The following is a 21767-nucleotide window of genomic DNA, read 5'->3' on the forward strand; positions in this document are numbered from 1 at the left end:
GGGGAAACGGAGCGTTTGATAAAAGCGCGATCGCACCCTGCAGTGGGCTGTCGGCGGTTGGTCCGCGCGTGACGTAGCCGATGTAGAACTCAGCGGCTTTGTGCATGTACTTATAGAGCAGGCTAACGGGCAGCCGCATGTCCGGGGCGTTGATGATCAGCGGCAGGACGTCACACACTGCGGGGGGGGGGGGGAAGGGGGGGGATTGGGGTAGAGGGCAAGGTGACAGAGGTCAGGCATTACAATCACTGCAATTCCTTCACTCACAACTTTACAAATACACTAACAATCTCGTTATGGAAATAAAAGCATGTCCCTTGATTCAATTTGCAATAATATGCAGGAATAAACAACTGAAACTATACTTTTTCCAGACAGGAGCCAATATTATATTCAAATGGTAAATGCGTAGAGTGCCACCTCCATATTGCCCATGTTGGAAAGAGCAAATGTGCCTCAACAGTGATATCGTGTGGCCAAAGGCATGCATTGCATGCTGGGGACTCTCACCAAACAGTTTGCGGAAACAGTTGACGGGGGAGTCCAGGTCCTCCAGGGTCTCAGCATCCAGAAGCGTCTCTCCCAGACTCACCTGCAGGGACAGCACCGTTTCACCACTGCACACGCAAATCCTACACAAGCCATTATTTAACCAAACCTCCGCCGTTAGGAATGCCTCTTCAGGCAAGTGCATAAATTACTGCCATTTTAATTACTTAATCACATACATTACTGCTACTATTCTGTGTTCTTTATTGTGATAAGAACTGCTAACGGAATTCACTGGCGTACATACAATAGTACAAGCATACATACTTCAATATACTTTATATCAAACTCACAGATAAAACCTTTGTCATGCCAATGCAAAATCTGATTATTTGTAAGCCCTTGTCACGGGGACATCACTGAAATTAGTTAAATAAAAAAATAAAAACATAGAAAATTGAATTAACTGTCCGAGATATACAGCCGTTTCCAAAGCGTACTGCTGTTGAGCTGTAAAGGAAGAGCATGCAGAGAGAAATGCCTGTCTGTGTTCAGCAGGTCTGTGTTCAGCATGTCTGTGTTCAGCAGGCCTGTGTTCAGCAGGCCTGTGTTCAGCAGGTCTGTGTTCAGCAGGTCTGTGTTCAGCAGGCCTGTGTTCAGCAGGTCTGTGTTCAGCAGGTCTGTGTTCAGCAGGTCTGTGTTCAGCAGGCCTGTGTTCAGCATGTCTGTGTTCAGCATGTCTGTGTTCAGCAGGCCTGTGTTCAGCAGGCGTGTGTTCAGCAGGCCTGTGTTCAGCAGGTCTGTGTTCAGCAGGCCTGTGTTCAGCAGGTGTGTGTTCAGCATGTCTGTGTTCAGCAGGCCTGTGTTCAGCAGGTCTGTGTTCAGCAGGCCTGTGTTCAGCAGGTGAGTGTTCAGCATGTCTGTGTTCAGCAGGTGTGTGTTCAGCAGGCTGAGGTGGACGCACTGACCCCGTGCTGCACCACTGACTCGGGGAAGCGTCTGAGCAGCAGCAGGAGCATCTCGGCCTTCTCCAGGGTGTTAAAGCACTGCTCCGTAGCCTTCAACAGCATCTCACACTGAACACGCCCAGGCAGGGTCTCAAACAGGCCTGAGACACAGAGCGAGAGAGATATGCACACACACATACAGACACACATACAGACACACACACACACACACACACACACACACACACACACACAAACCCACGCACACACACACACAGACACACACAGACACACATACAGACACACACACAAACGCACAGACACACACACACACATACACACAGACACACAGACACACACAGGCAGTATGTTTTGATATGCAATAAAATATATATATGTTCATCAGAAATATATGTATATATTTTCCTAAATAACAAGAATAAATAAGTGGTTTGTGAAATTACTGTGGGTTATGAAACTCAATAACCGCATCAGTGAAGTCACTTTTCCACGAGCGGCGGTTTTGTATCGCCCAAACGCATTTCCGGTACCTCTGAGGAACTGCGCGTGCTTGTCCTGGCAGTCGCTCCGCAGCGCAGCTGTGATCACCGTGATCTCACGCCAAACCGCCGGCTGCTCCGGGAAATTCACAAACCTGCAGGACAGGGTGCAGGGGGGCAAGACCCATCCTTTATCAGACACTGGATAAAATGCCAGCACCACAGGCTGCATCCAAAAACCAAAACGACTGCAAACTTGGCCACACCTGAAAAATGTGTTAATTCACTAGACTTCTAAAACCTGTTCCCCTGTATGACCGCAATATCAAATGTACATGTATTTTATCATCCAACAGAATGTTGCAGACAAATGAAACGCCATTAAACAAAAAAAAGTAAAATATGTGCCAACATGAGAATGACAGATGCCAAACTACTCATGTTAATCACGTCACTCCAAACTGCTCACAGCACCTGTTTCTAGACAACACGCAAAGGCCAGGGTCGTTAGAGCACCGACGTATACCACATGCATATTCCACATCCCTGCGGGTGCACGTACGGGAAGCATACACACGCCTTGACTGGTAATGTCTTCCGACTGAATAGGGTAAATGCTCTTTGATGCCCTCCGATGGCAACTCACTGCATGCGAACTACAGCCACGCACATGTAGCAATCATAACACTCCCTTTCAATCAAATACTATGTACTTAAAAAAATAATAATAATCAGATGATAGCGTTTTTGAAACTTACATGTCGTAGAGTAGTCTGCCAGCAGAAGCGGTCCTCTCGGCGTTGCGCTCGATGGTGTACATTTCATACTGAGGAGCGGGAACAGTGTAAACACGTTTGACAAGTAGCTCATTCTAGCGTGTGTATCGCATCAAAGTATCGAACTGGTGTCAGTTTGACAGGATACCAATAAATAAGTGGTATCACTAGCCTCACACACATGTGACTTGACTCGTGTTTCCCCATCGCAGTTGTCTACTAGCTAGCTGTGGTTGATGAGCCGACGTTACATGTTGTCGCCATTGCTTTATAATCGATTAGACGTTGTTACTGTCTCGTAAGGTCGCTACGACAGAACTTCCGAACTAGCTAACGGTAGCTAATTTCGCTGATGAATACAAAATAACTCACAAACCCCAACTCACCTGAATGTTGAAGTCTGCGGGGTAGAGGGTTCGCGCAGTGATGAGCCACGCTTTGGCAGCCCATGGATCATCAGTAACGAGTTCACGAGCTCTTTTTACTAAAAACTCACAGTCCCCCTGCGCCGACATTTTTGCAAAGATATCCTGCAAGTTGGCTACCTTAGCGATGCTATCTAGTCGAAAAGCAGAACAAAATGCACATTGTCAAACCCCTTGGCGCAGAAAACAGCTAGGTGAGAATTGGTTAAACTCAGGCGCAAGTATAGCTATGAAAGTTAGAAGATTAGACAGTTAATATTACATCTGATTGTACAAAAGATTTCTAAAACCGTGCGAATTGATTCATTGTTGTTTCCAATACAGAAGAAATTAGAGCGTTTTGATGACAGTTTGGTCGCATAAAGATGACGTATCGCCAATACGCTACGAAGCGGAGCATATAGTTCAGGAAGCAAGTCCCATCCCGAGGTAAACTAGAGGATTGGATATTCAAGTTTCATAATCGTATCGTATCATAATTCCAATATCCATAGTATGAACGTTTTGCGTGTATTTATTTCCTGCATCTCCTCAGATTCTAACTTGATATACAATTTTTTATTTGCCTAAATATATGAGCACCCAAAGCCCTTTTGGAACATTTCTTTATGATTTTTCCCAAACTTCTGATAATGAATAAGTCTACAGATTTTTAATTTGGTGAACAGACTTCCACAGATCCAGACAAACAGACTGATGGTTTATGGTGTTTTGTGGCAAAAAGAACATATGTGACATATGTACAGGAAGCAGAAAGCTGTGTGTGTGTGTGTGTGTGTGTGTGTGTGTTCAGCAGTATGTCATGTTTGTTGTTTCATGTGCACAGAATTCTGTAAAAGCTGAATTACTGCAACACTGGTTTCCAGCTGTCATTTTCTCATCAGCATTGCAACCTTACACGTTATTTGTACTGAACCTTTATAATGTGTTTTCTTCATTTTATAATCCCAACATTATCATTATATTCATCACAAAGACGCTTTATGGAGGAAACCTGGGCAAAATCCAGGGCTGAACCCCCCAAAAATGAGCTATTGTAGTAAACAAAACAAAAAAGATAGATAAATAAATAAATAAATAAATCCACAGTAGGAAGAAAGACACACAAACAATGGCAAGAAAAACTGCCGGATGGGAGGAAATCTCAGGAGGAACCAGTCTATGGAGGAGGAGCCCATCCTCCGCTGGTCAGTCCGTGTAAAGACAGGAGACCCTGCGACAGAACTGACCTTCCCTCACCTCAGGGGCTTGGGGCACTGCAGAACAGGAAAAAAAACACATCAATAAATACACGTACAAGCCTTCCAGAAAAACAGCCTTGAATTCAGTCTATGTACATTTTAAAAAATCTAAATAATTAAATTGCACCCAAAAACGGCGGGCGGAGTCAGCAGGCATTCTGTCCATAGGTTCTGTCGGGGGTTTGTTTGAGGCTTGCGCTTTATCCCCCAGCGTCATCAGCAGAGCGCCGGCGTGTGTGAGAGAGGCGCGGAGGCAGTGACGCGGCGCGGAGTGGGACAGAACTCCATTTTCAATGAATGATAGCTGCTGGTTCTGCGTGTCAAGGTACAAAGGCATCGTCAGAGGTGACAGCGGCACGACGGAGGTACAGTGGAGACGGCGTTGCTAGTTTTTCAGCTGTTTGTTTTATATTTATTTGAATGACATGGTGGAACATTTTTGCGCTTGACCCTCATTGCGTTTGCAGGGAGTCGCGCCTGATAATTCTGTTTACCGGTTGACAGGTTCCTCAAGTCATTTTATACAAAGCTAGCTAGCTAGCGTTAGCTATCTTTTCAGCTTCTTTCCCAAGTCAAGAAGTTAACTAACTCATGGCATGGCTGCATGACAGATTATCGTTGTCACGTACAGTACCCAGTGTATTTTAAAGGTAACGGTAGCACTTAGGCTAACCTGGCGGAAGACAGGCCACAACTGTAACTGGGAACAATCTTGACCCCTTGACTTCAAACATTCGAAGTCATTAGCAGTCAGTTTGCTTTCAGTCACTAGAGATATTGCGACCTAGCCATATCGAAGTCTTTTAGTTGGCTAACGGTGCATTTCTCTGGAGCAAGGCATTGCAGCTAGACTAAAAAAGCGATCGCAAATTGCTAACGTACAAACCCAATGCTAAGAATAAACTTCAGTGATCTACAGAGATCTGAATTGATTTAAAAAACGTTTCCATTGGTGCTAACGTTAGCACACCATCTAGATCACTCAAGTGACCGCGAAGTGTATTCCAATATTTGAATATTTCTTTACGGCCAAGTGCCACATCAGCATATCGTATTTTATCAGCTTCCTAGCTGACTTACTAGTGACTGCATTTACAGTTGTGTATTGTAGATAGCCGAAGCCTAGACAGGCAGAATGCCACTTTGTAGATTCAGGGAATGTGCGTGGGCGGCGACATGTCACATTGCTTACCCGCCTTTGTGCGCACGTGTAGAGCTTTGGATCCAGGTATATCAGGCTGACACTGAGGAAATGTGTGTTAGACAGCAGTTACGATTGGTTATAACTTATAATTTAATATAACTTGGCTAATCACAGAACGTGATTTTATTATCACGTACTGTGATTGGACTGTCATATGCTTAATAGCAAACCTAGTTCCATAAGTTAGCATTATTACTACAGTATTTGTTGCGCAATCATTTGGACTTTGAAAGCCTTAAGATATTTTAAAGTAACGTAAACAAACTACCAGGGCAGATTAGCTGACTAGTTACACTGATTTAAGAGCAAAGAAAGTCAAAAACATACTGTCGTGGGAAGGTCAACGCTACCTCGTAAGCATGGTCACTAATTATAGACAAGTTTCTGCACCACTGAGATATGTCCCCTTGTGGGAGGAGAAAGCCGACTAATAGCTGCTAATTTCTTTTACATTAAGTAGTCAGATGCACGAAGGCGTTGATGGTTTTTAGAGGCTTAAATGTATTTTAATTTGATTGCCGACGTAATCGGCGTTTGGAGAGCACACGTGTAAGTCTCAAAATGTCACCGAGTGAGGCTCACTGGATAGCTCGCTGGAATATCTGAAAGGCTAAGGTTTATTTTGAAAACAGCGGCGATAGAGATATGTATCTATTAGAAAGCATTTGCAAGTTGCAAACAAAAATCAACATTGTCAGTGTGGGAAGTGATCTAAAATTATCTTGCAGCCAGAATATCTAGTGCTAGGATTATGCACCTAATTTATGCGTTTTAAACATATATGGAAAACTGGTATGCTGTAATTTGCACACGACACAATATAGTATCGATTGCATTGTGTTTTTACTTCGTTTCGCATAATTGAAAAAACACAACCCGTAATTGCTCGTAATGTAGCTCATAGGTTCAAAAGTTCATTTGAGGCCGTCAGACGACCCTGGGATGGCCAACCTAAGAACTGCTGTAAATTACTGCCACTGCCTACGTTGAGAACAACATAGAGCCACCGATTTTACAAATACAGTGTAAACAGTTGCGATTATGATAGGTAAATAAGACTGGATCGGCAAAACAGATCAATATTACTTAGCTCTGTAACTGAGGTGAATAGATTGATCCATGAATTAGAGAGGGCTGAGACGACTGTAAGAAAATCCCGCAGCCTGCGTTGGAGTTTTTTTGTTGTGTGCTCGCGGACTCTCCAGCGGGCAACAGCTGCAGGAAGTTGGTTTGTGATCGCGCGAGACGCTCATTAATATTGTCTTGAAAATGAAGTTATGGAGTAAGTGAACAGAGGACTGAACGAACTGAATTTAAAAGTGCCCGTGTGCGCTCCCTACAGTAACCCGATCCTCGCAGCACGGTTTCAGGGAGAACTACGCCCACCGGTTTCAGTGCGGAGGTGCAATGACCTTGCCTTAGGGCGCGTGCCCAGAGAGCGGGCGGAGTCAGAGGCCGACTGGACGATACGTGCGCGCTCTGGGTTCACTACCGAGCATTCATTCAGCAACATTCAGCAGACTGGTTGTTCATCTTCTTCATCTGCTTGTTTTAAAGTCCCAATGCAGTGTTTGTCTGCCGAATTAAAGATGAGGTAGATGCATGGCAGGCTCCCAGGTGTGCTGGTGTGTAGTACTGCTAACGCTGCAGGTAAAATCATAGTCGCACTCAGTTCTTTTTTTAAAAAGAAAACATCTTAACTGTTCCAGAAATTATCTTCTCAAACTTGGATTCTAGATCCAGACATTTGAGGAGGTTAAAACATTTTTATTTTGTTCTTCATTACATTATATAGGCCTGCATGGTTTGCATACTGGCTGACACCAAGTATTTAGCAAATTCCAGCTGACCTCCTTCCTGAGCTCATAAACCTCAGCTCTGTGAGCCCATGACAGGTTTAAATTGGGGTATATAAAACAGATGCTATCTTTTGGTTGTCTTTGAAATATTATTTTGTCTTTATTGGTATTCAGCTACATTGAAATGTTGGCATTTGGCAGTGTATTCTGTCTCTGGTTTTAACACTAGAGTTTGGAAACACAACCTCCTGACCAGCGTTGTTCTCCTGTTCCCCCGATGCAGGAATTGGGGGTTCAGAGCTGATAGGTAAGCGTGTGTTTGTGTTTCCTGTGAAGGACACAAAGCCGGGTTATCAGATGCAGCTACTGGTGTTGCAGTGGTGTGAGCTTCCCTTCGCTTGCTTGCGTGTTAATAAGACTGAACAGCTGTGACTTCTCAGGGTCACGGTCAGGGCTCCATGTTTCTGACTTCCTGTCTTGTTATTTACACTCTGAGTAATCAAAGGCTCTTCAGTTTTTTATACTCAAGAAAATCCATCTTTCTGAACGCCTACCTATGCAATCCACCTCTGAATAGTCGTAGAAAGTGTTATTGGTGATTGATGTGTTGCTGTTGTTTTGGCACTGAGAGGGCACTGGTGGTTCAGCGAGTAAATGTAAAAAGATCACGTTATGTTCTGCAGCTCCATCTGGCTGTGTAAGAATGGCAGGCTATCTTCCTAGGCCTTATTCAATGCAAACACGATTATCTTCATCCTTAATGACAGCTAAACTTTGTTAAACCTGTGCAGTTTGTCAGTGATAAGGATGGGTCATTTAGCAGTGAGATACAGACCACAGTATCCTTGTATAGACAGGGCGCCCTTCCCCAATGTGGAGGTTTGACTGCTGTATTGCATTTCCAGGGAGACGCTGTGGGGCCCACGTGACCGTTGATGGCGTCCGGCAGACTGGAGTGACGGTGTCCATGGGGGTGGTTGCCACCATGGAGCGCGAGGGCCAGCGGGGGGAGCAGGGGCAGGCGGTGCTGCTGCCCGGGGTGGACCCTCGAAAGAAGCCCTACGTGTGCGGGTCGTGTGCGGCCTTCTCCAACATCGTCATCACCTTCCCCATCCAGAAGGTCCTGTTCCGGCAGCAGCTGTTCGGCGTGCGGGCGGGCGAGGCCGTGACCCAGCTGCGGCGGGACGGGCTGCGGAACCTGTACCGGGGCCTGCTGCCGCCCCTGCTGCAGAAGACCACCACGGTGGCGCTCATGTTCGGCCTGTACGAGGACTTCTCGCGCCTGCTGCCCCGCCACGCGGGGGCGCCAGAGCTGCTGACCCGCAGCCTGGCGGCCGTGCTGGCGGGCACCGCCGAGGCCGCCTTCACGCCCTTCGAGCGCGTGCAGACGCTGCTGCAGGACCCCCGGCACCACGGCCGCTTCCACAACACCTTCCACACCTTCCGGACTCTTCTGCGAGACCACGGGGTGCGGGAGTGCTACCGCGGCCTGGTGCCCATCCTGCTGCGCAACGGGCCCAGCAACGCCCTCTTCTTCGGCCTGCGGGGGCCGATCAAGCAGCGGCTGCCCGAGGCGCAGTCGCCCGCCGCCCACCTGGTCAACGACTTCATCTGCGGCGGGCTGCTGGGCGCCATGCTGGGCTTCCTGTTCTACCCGCTGAACGTGCTGAAGGCGCGCATGCAGGCGCAGGTGGGCGGAGCCTTCGCGCCCTCGCGCGCCGTGCTGCTCACCATATGGCGCGAGCGCGACGGCAAGGTCACCCACCTGTTCCGCGGCGCTCACCTCAACTACCACCGCTCCATCCTGTCCTGGGGCATCATCAACGCCACCTACGAGCTGCTGCTCAAGGTCATGTGACCCCGGGGGGGGGGGGGTGTCACACACACGCCATCTGAGAAGGAAAGAGAATGTGAAAACTGTATGTGAGCGCACGCTGATGATGTAAGCACACATCATCAGTGAGGGACGGGAGGCGGGTGTCGTTGGTGTTGCACTGGTAATGAACCCCCAACCACTGGTCCAGCAGCAGTGTTGGGGTGGTGTTGGAGGGGGGTGGGTCAGCGACTGCACGGTTGGAGAGGTGTTCATCTCTGACTACAAACCCAGCTCAGCAAAGGCCCAGAGTCCCGTTGGCAGTGCATTATGGGCACTTAGGGAGCAGGTGAGCGGAGAGTCCTGCAGGATGGGAGTGTTTCTGTGCTGAAGCTCTTCACTCCTGAAGGAAACGGAGGCTGTGGCTGCAGAGCACACGGATCAGCGGGGCTCTGGGCACCGGGCCGAGCATCGTCACACATCCTGGGTTTCAGGAGCAAAGAACTGATTCTTCAAAAACCTTTTTTTAAAGAATATGGGCCGAAATGTTTATTTTCCTGTTGATTTTCTTATGTAGAACGTAGTAGTCAGAGATTTTTGTGTTACTGTTGTCTTTCTTTGACATTGATCTCAGCTTATAAGCCCAAATCCAAATTATGCTGTCCGTGTGCATTAAAAAAGTGTAAAAACTTCCATAGCTTGATGTTGTATGTGTGGCTGCATTTGTGCGCATTGCTGGACCTCCGTGTGGAGGCAAAGGCCAGAACTGCTGCAGCCAGAGAGCTCATCCTGCGCTCGGCTTGCCCTGCAGAATCAGATCTGGCTCCGTTTTCTGCTTCTCGATGAGAGCGTGAAGCAGAAGCTGCCGTCTGCACCTTTAAACGGGGGAAGGTGCAGTCACAAAGGCCGTTCGGCCATCTTTAAGTGGCCAGCCTGTTGAAGCACAGAGGGTCTGAATTACTAAGACCTTTAACACGTAACCTTATAGCACACACAAAACTAGTAACACAGCCAAGGCATTAGTTCTGCTTTGATCTTTGGTTGTGTTGCTGGTTTTGCATGTGCTAAAAGGTTTTGCTAAAGGTCTCAGTAAATCAGGCCCAGAGTGTTGCAGTGTTGTCTGAGGACTGAAGGCTTGAGTACTTGTTTCCTGACTGAGCATATTAGCTTCCATTTCCTTTCACCATTCCATGCCCCTTCATTATCATCCTTCTTTTTTCCCTTTTAATCTGCATGGGAAGCACATGGGTGGGGTTTGAAAAGAAGGACGGAATGGAGGAGGGGAGGAGGATGCAGGGTCTGAAGACAGGCGGGCTGATTTTAGTCACCTGTTTTTAAAGCCTCTATGGCGTAAGCTTACGGATGTTACAGCCTCCTCCTGATTGGCTTACGGACATTATAGCGTAATCCTCATTGGCTTACGGATGTTACAGCATCCTCCTGATTATCTTACAGATGTTGAAGCGTGCTCCTGATTGGCTTACAGATGTTACAGCATCCTCCTGATTGGCTTACGGATGTTACAGCATCCTCCTGATTGGCTTACGGTTGTTACAGCATCCTCCTGATTGGCTTACGGGTGTTAAAGTGTGCTCCTGATTGGCTTAAGAACTTTACAGCAAATCCTACTGTAGAGTGGAATCTGACTGGTTTGGCTGTTTCTCTGGAGGAGCTTGTGTGTAAGTGTGTAGGTGTGTAATGTTCAAGTGCACCCCCCTCCGTTAATGTGGCCCCACAACTCTGATCTGGGGAGACTGTGCCATGCAAGGGGAAAAGAACAGCACTGACTGACTTTTACTTAAAAAGGAGGAATAAATGTAAAATATGAATCCGAGCTTGTAATTCTGCAACCATCCAATGGTATTATGTGACTAATCTGGTGGGGAGAGGGAACATGGTGCCATTTTGTGTCAAGAGTATGTTAATTACTGGGAACATGTGGGAGGGACCTCGGGTGAAACGTCCAATAAAAGGAGTCCACTAAACTCCGCCATGCATAATGCAGGAGTTCATAATGCATTAACTTTATGTTTTTTTATGATTGTATATACTTGTCATTACACGGTGGATTATGATGTCACCTGCTGTTCAGTACAGACCACCTCAGTGAGAGACAGTCAAAGTTCAGCTCAGACTTTTGGCTTAGAGAGGTTTTGAGATGTTTGGAGAGATGGTACATAATGAAAAATGATTATATCTGTGTGTGTGTGTGCATATATGTATTTATGCAAGTACAATCAACACTATTTGCAGTGGCTAAAATGAAGTCATTTAAAACGGGATGGAAAATCTCTGCTCATAAAGGCCGTGGGAAATAAGCGGGGCATTCGCTGGCATTTATCTGCTTGTGTGATCGCTCTGTTTTTGCTGGAAAAATGTTGGCTCTATTTTTCGGACAATAAATGGGTTGTCAGTTTCGCAGACGTTAAGCTCTGTTTATTGTGTTGGATACTCTGTGCAGCTGTTTGTCAGTGGTTGGTGTTGGAGGCCTTGCCTGTGTAGACATTAAGAGTACTCTGAGGTCTTGGGCCTCTGGCCCTTAGCAAGTTATTTAACGTCTTGTGCTGCCAGCCAAAAATGCAAATCATACATGGAATTTTCTGTTCCACTTTACAGAAGAGAGCCGGTGCATTGGTCCCTCATAGTGATACCAGTACCCAAACAAGCCAGCTGTAACCAAGCCCGTATCACTGCCAGCACTGCATCATGGGTAGACAAATGCTCTTGCTTAACAGGCCAGCAGATGGTGCACATCTCCATGTAAACTCTGCTTTTTCCTTGAGAAACTACATTCGTTTTCATGCAGGTATGCAGAGTAAGCAGATTTACACAGCCTGAAATGCCAAACGGTAAAATTAAGGACCACATTTACTTCTATATTCACAAATATTGAAAGAGAGAGTTATTCACGTATAACACAAAAGCCTTCATGTAAGCATGTATTGTATATTCATTACAATATAGGTTTCTTTCACAAATGTCATTTCATAATTTCCATGAAACTGTACCATAATATGCTTGGGTGCATACTTTCCTTTCTTTTTGTATGGGATGGAAAACAAAAAGTACACTTTGTTTCCAGTGTAAATTATCATAATAAAAGTGATTATTGAACTGATTGATTTCTATATTGTACACAGTTAAAATGATTGTGGGTTTCTCATTTGACAAGGCTGAAACATAAATGCAAATTGGCTGATTCATATTATATATATTATATAGCTATGATCTAATCCTGAAATCAACTACTTGATCCTTTTTAGCCCATAGTCGTGTTGGATAACGAATAACCCTCAACTAAACTAATTGCTATTTTGGCTTGTTTCATGCCATGTTGTTTTTTGTAATAAAATAATTATATCGCATCAAATACCTGAGTTCACACACCATAGCTGTGGCCAGTGTCTTCTGCATTCTCATTGAAAAAGCCATTTGAGCTGATGCTTAAATTAACAGGTTACACTGCAGCCAGATCTTGTGACCTAGCAGAACCATTTGAGCCTGTACTCTGTTGTTTTTCTGTTGGTGGCCCATATCTGAAAATTGCCACCGTCTTACTGATGATTATAATCTGTGTACTTCTCATTCGAGTTCATAAACAATGGCACTTGATTGTGCAGATTGTGGAAAGTTGGACACAGAAAATTCCTTTATGGTTTTCCAGACCAGCCAGATTTGACTGCCAGTTCTCCTTCCGTAAGGAGTCAGCTGCGCCCAAAGTCATTAATCAGCAGTGTGTTCAGATGCATAAAAGTATGTAACAGATTTGTTAAATTGTATATTTGGCATGATTAAGGCCAGTTTCTCATATAATCATAACTTCACACAAACAAATATGCTACAGTTCTCAATGCTTACTTGTGCCAGAACAGCCCTGCAGTGTTTCTGTATTTAATACCTTGCTGAAGAGCAATGAGATTAAAGAGGTTCCCTCTGAGCGTGCAGACTAATGGAGGTCCTGTCAGGTTATATATAGTCTGAATGGAATCGTGGCACTAGCAGGCTTTTACCGTCTCTGAGCGTGGGTACTGAACGCGGTGTTCTCCGAGCGTGGGTACTGAACACGGTGTTCTCCGAGCGTGGGTACTGAACGCGGTGTTCTCTGAGCGTGGGTACTGAACGCGGTGTTACTGCAGGGGTGCTTTTATCGGGGTGCGCTCACCTGTCCTGCAGATTCAGCGCTGGCTGAGCCCCCACCAGCTTGCCACAGCCGGCCCTGCTCCTGGCACTCCTGTTGCCATCGGAGACAAGGCTGGAAATGTGTTAAATATTTACATTATTTTACATAATACAAGTGTCTTGGACGACAAAAACATTTTAAAGTGAAAATATTTTCAAAAATACTATTTATTTTATTTCAATTGAACATCTCTCTTAGTGCAGGTAGTGGAATATACGATAAAGACCAGAGACTCATGTCCACCGCAGAGGACAAAAATGAACTTCTGGGTCTTGGGAGGATGTGGGGTTTGTGGGAGTTGGTAAATGTGGCTGTTCTCCCATGACCTGAATAAATACTGAACCCCCATAAATGTGGCTGTTCTCTCCAGAGCTGAATAAATAGTGAAACCCCAAGCAGCTTTTGGGACACTGTTTCTGAGGGCCTCCTAACCCTTTAGGGACCTGGGGTCCCAATCTTTAATGATCCCGTGGCAGTTATCAGTAAGAGAAGGGGGTAGCAGACCGGTAAGTGCAAGCACAGCACTCTGACCCAGGTCATACAGACGTTCCCTCTTCATTCGAGCTACAGTAACAGCATAATCCCTTATTTTCTCCAGACTGAGGCATGTTGCTTACTATGCTATATTGGGCTTCAGTTGATAAACTTCAGCTGTGAATCTGAAGTTCATACTGGGAGTCTGAGACTAAGAGCTTCTCTCACTGCCATAGGAAGAGAGAGGTTTTGCCAGTGGAACTCATCCCTTGTTAAATTACAAAATCATTTGTTTGACTGCCAGTGCTTTCGTGTGCCTCGTCTCCCCAAAGAAAACGCCCCTGAACCCTTCCTTGGGTGGATATTAAACTTGCACTTTACGTGTGTGGCTATTTCCTCAAGTCAACACTGCCCTGCTGCACTGTAGTACTGGTGCACTGAGCTCAGCTGGTTTGAGACTGTGGGATCACTTCTGCGTGGCACAGTTCAGTCCTGCACAGTTAAGTCCTGCACAGTCCTCGTGTTTCTGATTGTCCTGGTACCACAGCGCAGAGCCTCTTTATATTAGCTGTTCTCGTAATAAATTTTACCTGCCCTTATCTTTCATGCACTGCCACCTTAAATGGAATTTCCTCTTTGAACTTTCTCTTTGATCAAAAGGAACATTTAAAGGATTTTGTTGAGTCATAAAACCAGAATGTATATCCTGTTATTAATGTGGTGTGCATGTGTGTTATGAGAAATGCCTTAATCTGTTGCTGCATGGCGCTGTAAAGCTTTATACATTCTGATATTTGCATGTACAATCAAGGCATTATGCACCATGTATGAATGATTTCAATGTGTTTGTGATTCACTCCCTTTATTGACTGAAAGTAAAGTTTTTCCTACGTTTCCACTGAGTATCTGTACTGTACATGCATTCATATAAATACTTATTCACATAACTCTAAAACAGTGAACTTCATTCCAGATCCTGGCAGGCCGCAGGGTCTGTTGGTTTTGACTTCACCTTCATATGAGCAACCAATTCAGACCCAAGAAACCGGGTGAGTTAACTGCGTAATCAACTGCGTAATCGGCTGCTCTAATCGATCGATTGCACAGTTAAGTCCCAAACTACCACATAGAGATTAAATCTGGGTGCTTTAATTGTCAGCTACAGTCCAGACTGTCTCTGATTTTCTCGTTGAATCTGTGCTACACTTTCCCATGCTGTCACAATCTTCACTCAATCACTATCTTACACAGTATGTGCAGCTTTCATATCAGGTATTTTATTTTGCAGTGAGATGTCATGACCAAAAAACCCAAAAAATATCAGGTGGACATGTTTTTTATTTTTTTGTTTTAATATTTGGAGTACAGCATAAAAAAGCAAGAGATTGTCCCATTCACTCATTTCCCTGAATCAGTGCAGTCTCCCGTTTATTGGATATTTATGGCTTTGACTTGTTGCTAGAAGCTGAAGGCAATAGTTTTCACACTGTGACTGTAAATGCTGCACACATTTCTCCTCATGGCGCATCCTCCTCTCTGCCAGCTTTAAGGCAAAAGGGGCGGGGTCTATGCTCTGTCAATCATCATGTATGAGGGGCTGTTCAGCAGAGGTGGAAAGTTCAGAGAGTAAAAGTCTAGCCATGTTTTTCTTCCATCCATGAACTCAGCCAGCTGATTTCACTAATTAATTGTACCGCCTGGCTGAATATTTGTGCTAATTAGCAAATCCAGAACAAAATACTGAGGAGGACTTTCTGAACATAGATTTTCCACCTCTGCTTTTAAGAGCATTCCCTATAGACAGACCAAGCTTAATGCCCTTCATGCATGGGAAAATCCAATGCATGAAGAGATTTCTGCAAAGCAGGTAATATTAAAAATAAATCGATGCAGGGTCTGAGGCGTTTAGTGCTCTTATATTCCTGGAGGATCATGAAAACAGATTGCATCATAACTGATAAAGAACATAACAAGGGAGCACAGTTTTCCAGGGAATGATCACAAGTCTAAGATGAAATATAACATTCCTGACAGGTAGTGAACAAAATGGAAACACAACAGTGGCATACTCACAAGACTGAGGGATTATGGGGTTCCATAAGAGGGTTCCATATGGGGCTCATCTTCTGGCCAAGTTTGGGTTTAATCACAATTTTAGGAGGCAAGGCCAGTGTAAGTAGTTTCTAAAACTCTATGTTCATTTTTTCTGTCTTGCAGAGAGGGTCGTCCTTCAAGATCAATTCCCAACGTTTGTAAAGAGCAAATCACTCAGTGATTTGAGGAGCATGACACTAATTTTATTTATGGGATATTTTGGGATGATGCCAAACCCATCATTTCCACATACGTTCTCAGTGTGAGTTGATTGGTTTTCTTGTGGAAGGGTGGTGTTGACTCTGCCACAGTGCATGCAGGGTGCACCTGCTACAAGAGCTGGTGCGACCCTATGAAGTGAGTTTGGATTGGTGTTTGAATGATTTTGTTCACTACCTGTATACCATAAACCTCATATTGCAGTTAGCCAAAGATAGTTTCAGACCAGAACATCGGCCACTAGGACTCACCTGTACACATTGGAAGGCACCCAAAGCACAAGAGCCTTTTTGTGCTTCGCTAACTCTGCATTTGGCTTAGCTGAAATAAGCGATACGTTATTCTGTCCTGATGTGGACTGAAATTGAAATATTCTTCCATGTTCCACTTTCACTTTCACTGCATCTCTCCCTCCTTCCTGTTCAGTCCTCTTCATTATGCTCATTTTGACAATGAGGGACACTTATATCAGGAGGTATTTTGAGGTACAGATGCAAATTAGAAAACATTTGTTTTGAATCAGATCACTATGGAGCTCTGAACTATGCTTTCCTCAGGACGAGTTCATCAGTTGGTGAATTATCTGACAGCACACCACCCACACCATGCACCTGCACTTGTAATTTCAGGATTTGCTAATCCACCCATTCGCAGTAAACAAGCTGCAGTTAATTTGCCTTCCAAGGTGACCAGGGTACGAGGACCAACCTGCATTGTATCTAACAGAAAGACACCCCCATAAGAACAGCCATTTCAGCAGTTTTGCTTTAGTGTAGTCCATCTTGTAATAGTGGCAATTTGCCTTTAACAAAGCTGTTTCTTCTTGCAACACTGGTTTTCAAACTTAGCTTTGAAATGTTTTCCATTACTTTGAAAAGCTTGCCTCAGCTGAGTTCAACAGCAAAGTAACAGACCATCCACTGGACCTGAACATTCAACCCCACTGAGCAACACCTGTTGTCAGTGCCAAGATGAAATACAAAAAGGATTGTCGCTGTGCCGGAAAAGTCCACAGACAGAGTCAAAAGGGAGGTTCAACACTCCGCCAATTCCAAGTAGGTCCGTCTGCTGCTCCGGATGTCATTCTCAGGAATTCCAGGGATAGATCAGCAAAGAATATGGAGCAGAATTTTAGGGTCACAGCGTCAGCTCAGCACAATCATGACGAGGCTTTAGCAAGTCTTTGGACAGGCAGCTGTCCATCAAACATCCCTTCAGTTTTAAATTGGTCAACATTCAGATATCAGTGCAGTCCCCCTGGGCCCCACGCAGCTTAGATCAGTGCACAGGTAAAGAAGTGCACAGGTAAAATGCAGCCACAATTCACTCTGTGCTGGAGGAAATAGGGCCATGTGACAGAAAGGAAACAACCCTCAGACTGTCGGTACTTTAAGTTCTTTGTTTCCTCAACACCAGAAACCACAGAGCAAGGAAGTGTCTGAGAGTAGAAAAAATAATGAATAAATAAATAAATACATAAATAAATGTATACAGAAATTTAATTACGCAATTCAATAATATATACATTTCATATGCTTAAAAAAACTAAAATATTTAAGCAAATAAAATTATCTTTTTCACTGTTCTAGTAACTGATATTGTGGGAGACCAGAGAGTGGCTGTAGACAGAGAGTCCTGGCTGCCCAAGACATTCCCCTTCTTTACTGGGCTGAGCGTATGTCAGGTGGAAGGATGTCAGATGGAAGGATGAGTGCATGCTCATGCTCCTCACGTGCATCTCTTTGGTGGTTTGGGGGGTCTAAGGTGGCCTCAGAGCGCAGTGAGCGTGCGGAAGAGTTGTGTGAGGCAGAAGATGGAGGCCGTGAGTGCGGTGCACTGTCTGGCCAGCAGCTTCACGCTCAGGTCCTGGCAGCTCTTCCTCCCCCCGGCCTTCTCGGCGGCCTGGGCGAACTCTCCAAACGTCCGAGCCACCTCCCTCAGGCCCGACAGGGCCTCAGCGTGGCGGCCCTCGCACCGCACGCAGCTGGAGAACCACAGGCACACGCTGGCCAGCTGCACCAGGGTGCGGAAGCTCTCGGCCAGGCACCGCAGAGTCTCCTCCGGGGCCTGGCCCACCCGGGTCACGCGCTGGCATCCGGACATCAGCTTGCGCGCCTCCGCGTGGAGGAGCCGCTTGTTCTCAGAGAAGTGGTCGGCGCAGGTCTCCCGGTGGTGCTGCCCCCCCCTGACCGGGAGATCTACCCCACGGGGCTGCAAGAGAGCCAGAAGCTCATCCACGTCCTGCTGTAAGGCAGCGAAGCCCCCAGAGAGGCTGTAGCGGCGGTTGCGCAGCTGGTTGAGCGTGTCCTCCAGGGACTCGGGCAGGTAGCAGTCAGAGGGGTACAGTGGAGACAGTAGGGGACTCAGCTCTGCGGTGGAAGGTGGGAGGACAACCCTGGAAAAAGGAGAGATGCAGGGAGAGGAGGAAAATACTGAGGAGGAGGAGGAGAAAGAGGAAGGTGGGCCGGTCATCAAGGGGGACCCATCCGTTCCCTGTGTTTGACGAGAGAATTCGTAGACTGTCAGCTCCTCATCGAATCCAGTCACATCCAGTGCCCCACTGAAGCAGTTAGTGTAGACGGCTTGACAGCTGCAGACCTCCTGGTGTGTGGGGGCCTCCTCAGGTATGGTGGGACACCCTGGGGATGACATGGAGCCACATCCAAAGCTCACCTTCCCTTCAGGGCAGAAGGGAGCCCAGGGTTGGGGCTGCTTGGACTCACAGGGTGTCAAGACCCCACAAGTTGGGGTAGATGCATCTGCTTCCTCCCTTGTGGCTGGAGATGACCCATCAACTGACCAGTCTGTAGACCCCAGGGGGTGGAGACTCAGAGGCAAGTCCCCACAAGTCTGTGGTGTCAGAAGCATGTGAGGGAGTGCAGTGACCCCGACTTCCATATCCGTAAAAGTATCCTGCAGCCCAAAGCAAGGGTCGGCCTCTACAGCCTCTGCCAAAACCTCTGTTACCTCCTCCGATGCTTCAGAGACCACTTCTGTGACTTCCTCTGTAGCTTCCTCTGCAACCTCAGTGACCTCATCTATGACCTCAGTGACCTCTTTTGTGTCCTCAGTTGCCTCCATAGCCTCAGAGGATACTCCTGAGCTGCTGCTGTTGTCAGTGGTGCTGATTACACATTCACTCAAAGCCTCCTGTGAGCGGGATAAGTACCAGGGGAGAGTTTGGATTTTTCCTCGCAGGGTGGAGGTGGACAGCCGGTTCATAATCCCTGAAGGGCAGTTCTGAAACTTGAAGCCAGCTGGAGGCTCCTTGGTTATGATGGCTGCTTCACTGGCAGCAGCGGAGCCAGCAGTTTCAGAAACAGTCTCGGCTCCAACCCGCATAAGACACTCGTGACTGATGGAGATGCCTTTCCTGAAGGCTAGAGCCAGGTAGGTGCTGCTCCCCCCCCAGCAATCCAAAGTGGCACTGTTAGATTCTGCTTCTGGGTCCTCCTTGTCACTCAGTCCTCCTTCCTCCTCCTCATCCTTTCCAGGGATGTTGGACACAGATGGAGCAGGAGGTAGTACCATTTGTGGTGGTGTTGCCGGGATAGGGCAAGTCCCATTTTCAGTAAAAACAAGATCATCTTCAGCTTCACCCCCTCCTTCCAAATAAGGGGGCAACTGCTGCATTAGTGACTCTTCCTGTGACTTTTGACCGTGTTGTTCCTTAGGGACTGGGATGTTACTCTCCTCCCCCAAAGAGTCCTTGACCTTGACATGTTCATCAGAAGTGGAAGGGATGTTGAGGGTTCCTCCTGTTTCTGCAAGGTTTTCTGGGATGTTGAGGATTTCTCCTGTTTCCGCAAGGTCTTCTCCTTCCTTCATCTTCTGAAACTGCTGCCCGGCACTCTCCCGCCCCTCAGGCCCCACGCGACACCTTACCGCCATGACCAGGGGTGCTGCCGCTGACATCAGTGCAGTCACTGACTTGAACTCCATGGTGTCTGGCTCCATCTCCATCAGCTCTGAGGAGATGCGCTTGCTCCTGCGGACCCCAGAGTCCTCGGAGCCACTGCGAGAGGGCGCCGGCGGGTGGCCGTCTGAGCCGCCAATAGGCTTGGATTCCAGCTGGGCTGGCTCCCCCTCTCCGTTGCTCAGGGAGGAGACAGTGGGACACGGGAGCTGGTCCTCATCCACTAAGTCCCTGCCCTGCCCAGGAAAGGACACTTGCGAGGTGAAGTCCGTCTCCATGAAGGAGCGGCGTTTGCGGGATTTTTTCCGCCCGTGTCGCAAGACACTCCTTCCTCTGTCGTCCTGCTCTGTATCCACACTTTGCTCCGGCACACTGATATCAATGTCACTCAGGCTCAGTGTTCGCCCCATGCCTGCTGTGTCCCCGCTGCCATCTGTGAGAAAAGACAATCAGCAATTAAACAACAATAAAATTTACTGGAACTAATCAAAAGTATTCTTCAGTGTGAACTATCTTTGACTATCTAGAATGAAACATTCATTATTTGTTACCTATCAATCGCAAGTGTAACGTTTAGATTGGCTCACTTCTTTACACTTGCTTTCAGAAGAAGAAAGTAAATATAGAGAGTATCTATAGTTACAGTCAGGCAATGACAGACCTGTGGTCGCCTCTCCTGTGACCTCGGATGAAGTGAACATGTCCTGGGCATCAAAAAACTCATCCTCAGAGCTGCTGTCCCCAAACCCGGGTGGGGGCTGGAGGATGGGGACGGGCTCCATGTCCGGCAGTGGGCCCCGCCCTTCTTCCCCCTCTTCCTGGCTGGGGTCAGGGCGTGGCCTTGGCAGGCTGCGAGCGCTGTCGGGGGTAACATTGGAGCAGATATTGTAATAGTGCCGGGCGTCATTCTCCTCAAAGGTGAACACGTATTCCCGCTTTGTAGGCAGACTAGACCCTTCCTCATCCCCCTCCTCTTCTTCACTGGCCTCTGGGGGGCTGGGCAGGAGGTCGGCCAGCTGGGAGAGCTCGGCAAAGCGGAGGCCGGGGTCGCTGTCATAGTCGCAGACACTGGAGGGATGTGGGCTAGTGCTCTCCTTGGGAGCGGTGGCCCCATTCCCTACTTCGTGCTGCTCGGGAGTGTCCAGCAGGTAGTGGCCTAAGGGAAGGCAGGACGAACAGGCCACCAGGTCATCCTCCTCCAGAGCATCCATGGAGTCACTGGAGAGGCTGGTGTAAAAGCGAGAGTCAGTGTGGCAGGAGTCCGACGCCTCGGAGAGCAAGTCCTCCCCAGAGCACTCCTGCTGCTCTCCACACCCAGCTGCCTCACAGTCTACTCCCTCAGGCTTGGGTCCTGCCCCTTCTCCTTGTGTCCCTCCTTCCTCTCTCTTGTTTTCTTCTCCCTCTCCTTGTGTCCCTTCTTCTTTTCTCTTGTTTCCTTCACCTTCTCCTTGTCTCCCTCCTACTTCTCCCTTGTTTCCTTCCCTCTCTCCTTGTGTCCCTCCTTCTCTCTGGTTTCCATCCCCCTCTTGCCCCTCCTCCTCTGCTTGCTGCTCGCTCTCTGGCGCCACCCTGGTGTCGTCACTAGAGAAACGCCGGTTGACCAGCACGTCAGCGGAGTCCATCTCTGAAGACTCTTCTGAGTCGCTGCAGCCCCGGGACACGTAACCTTCGAACACACACACACACACAC

The 21767-nt window shown here is 47.2% G+C and overlaps 3 protein-coding genes across 9 annotated transcripts in view; 1 reads left to right on the forward strand and 2 right to left on the reverse strand.

The window, feature by feature from the left end:
- Positions 1 to 4382, reverse strand: part of ints10 (integrator complex subunit 10) — a 17704-nt gene extending 13322 nt beyond the window's left edge. Inside the window, exons 1-7 of one of the 2 annotated variants that reach the window (XM_035417390.1) lie at positions 4367 to 4382; positions 3099 to 3271; positions 2695 to 2762; positions 1988 to 2091; positions 1458 to 1597; positions 511 to 592; positions 37 to 177 (exon numbers count right to left, since the gene is read on the reverse strand). In XM_035417390.1, coding sequence (XP_035273281.1) covers positions 37 to 177; positions 511 to 592; positions 1458 to 1597; positions 1988 to 2091; positions 2695 to 2762; positions 3099 to 3227 — 664 coding nt within the window. In that variant the 5' untranslated portion in view covers positions 3228 to 3271; positions 4367 to 4382. Of the gene's footprint in view, positions 1 to 36; positions 178 to 510; positions 593 to 1457; positions 1598 to 1987; positions 2092 to 2694; positions 2763 to 3098; positions 3272 to 4366 lie in introns of those variants that run through there. The other variant, XM_035417391.1, reaches the window with a different exon arrangement.
- A 221-nt stretch (positions 4383 to 4603) lies between these two features.
- On the forward strand, positions 4604 to 14741 carry slc25a51a (solute carrier family 25 member 51a). Of its 2 annotated transcripts, none has more exons than XM_035417401.1 (2): positions 4604 to 4743; positions 8287 to 14741. In XM_035417401.1, exon 2 carries the CDS (start codon positions 8349 to 8351, stop codon positions 9237 to 9239), a length of 891 nt encoding a protein of 296 aa, XP_035273292.1. In that variant the 5' UTR covers positions 4604 to 4743; positions 8287 to 8348; the 3' UTR covers positions 9240 to 14741. The 2 variants fall into 2 exon arrangements, with proteins under 2 accessions (XP_035273292.1, XP_035273293.1); XM_035417402.1 differs by lacking the exon at positions 4604 to 4743 and adding an exon at positions 5260 to 5935.
- Positions 14742 to 17642: 2901 nt separating this feature from the next.
- LOC118227186 (FERM and PDZ domain-containing protein 1) overlaps positions 17643 to 21767 on the reverse strand; it is a 35621-nt gene continuing 31496 nt past the window's right edge. For all 5 annotated transcript variants that reach the window (XM_035417386.1, XM_035417382.1, XM_035417384.1 and 2 more), the window contains exons 16-17: positions 20739 to 21743; positions 17643 to 20510 (exon numbers count right to left, since the gene is read on the reverse strand). In XM_035417386.1, the coding sequence (XP_035273277.1) occupies positions 17932 to 20510; positions 20739 to 21743 (3584 nt within the window). In that variant the 3' untranslated portion in view covers positions 17643 to 17931. The remainder of the gene's footprint in view (positions 20511 to 20738; positions 21744 to 21767) is intronic.

This window comes from Anguilla anguilla, chromosome 5, assembly GCF_013347855.1.
Source record: "Anguilla anguilla isolate fAngAng1 chromosome 5, fAngAng1.pri, whole genome shotgun sequence".
NCBI lineage: Eukaryota > Metazoa > Chordata > Actinopteri > Anguilliformes > Anguillidae > Anguilla > Anguilla anguilla.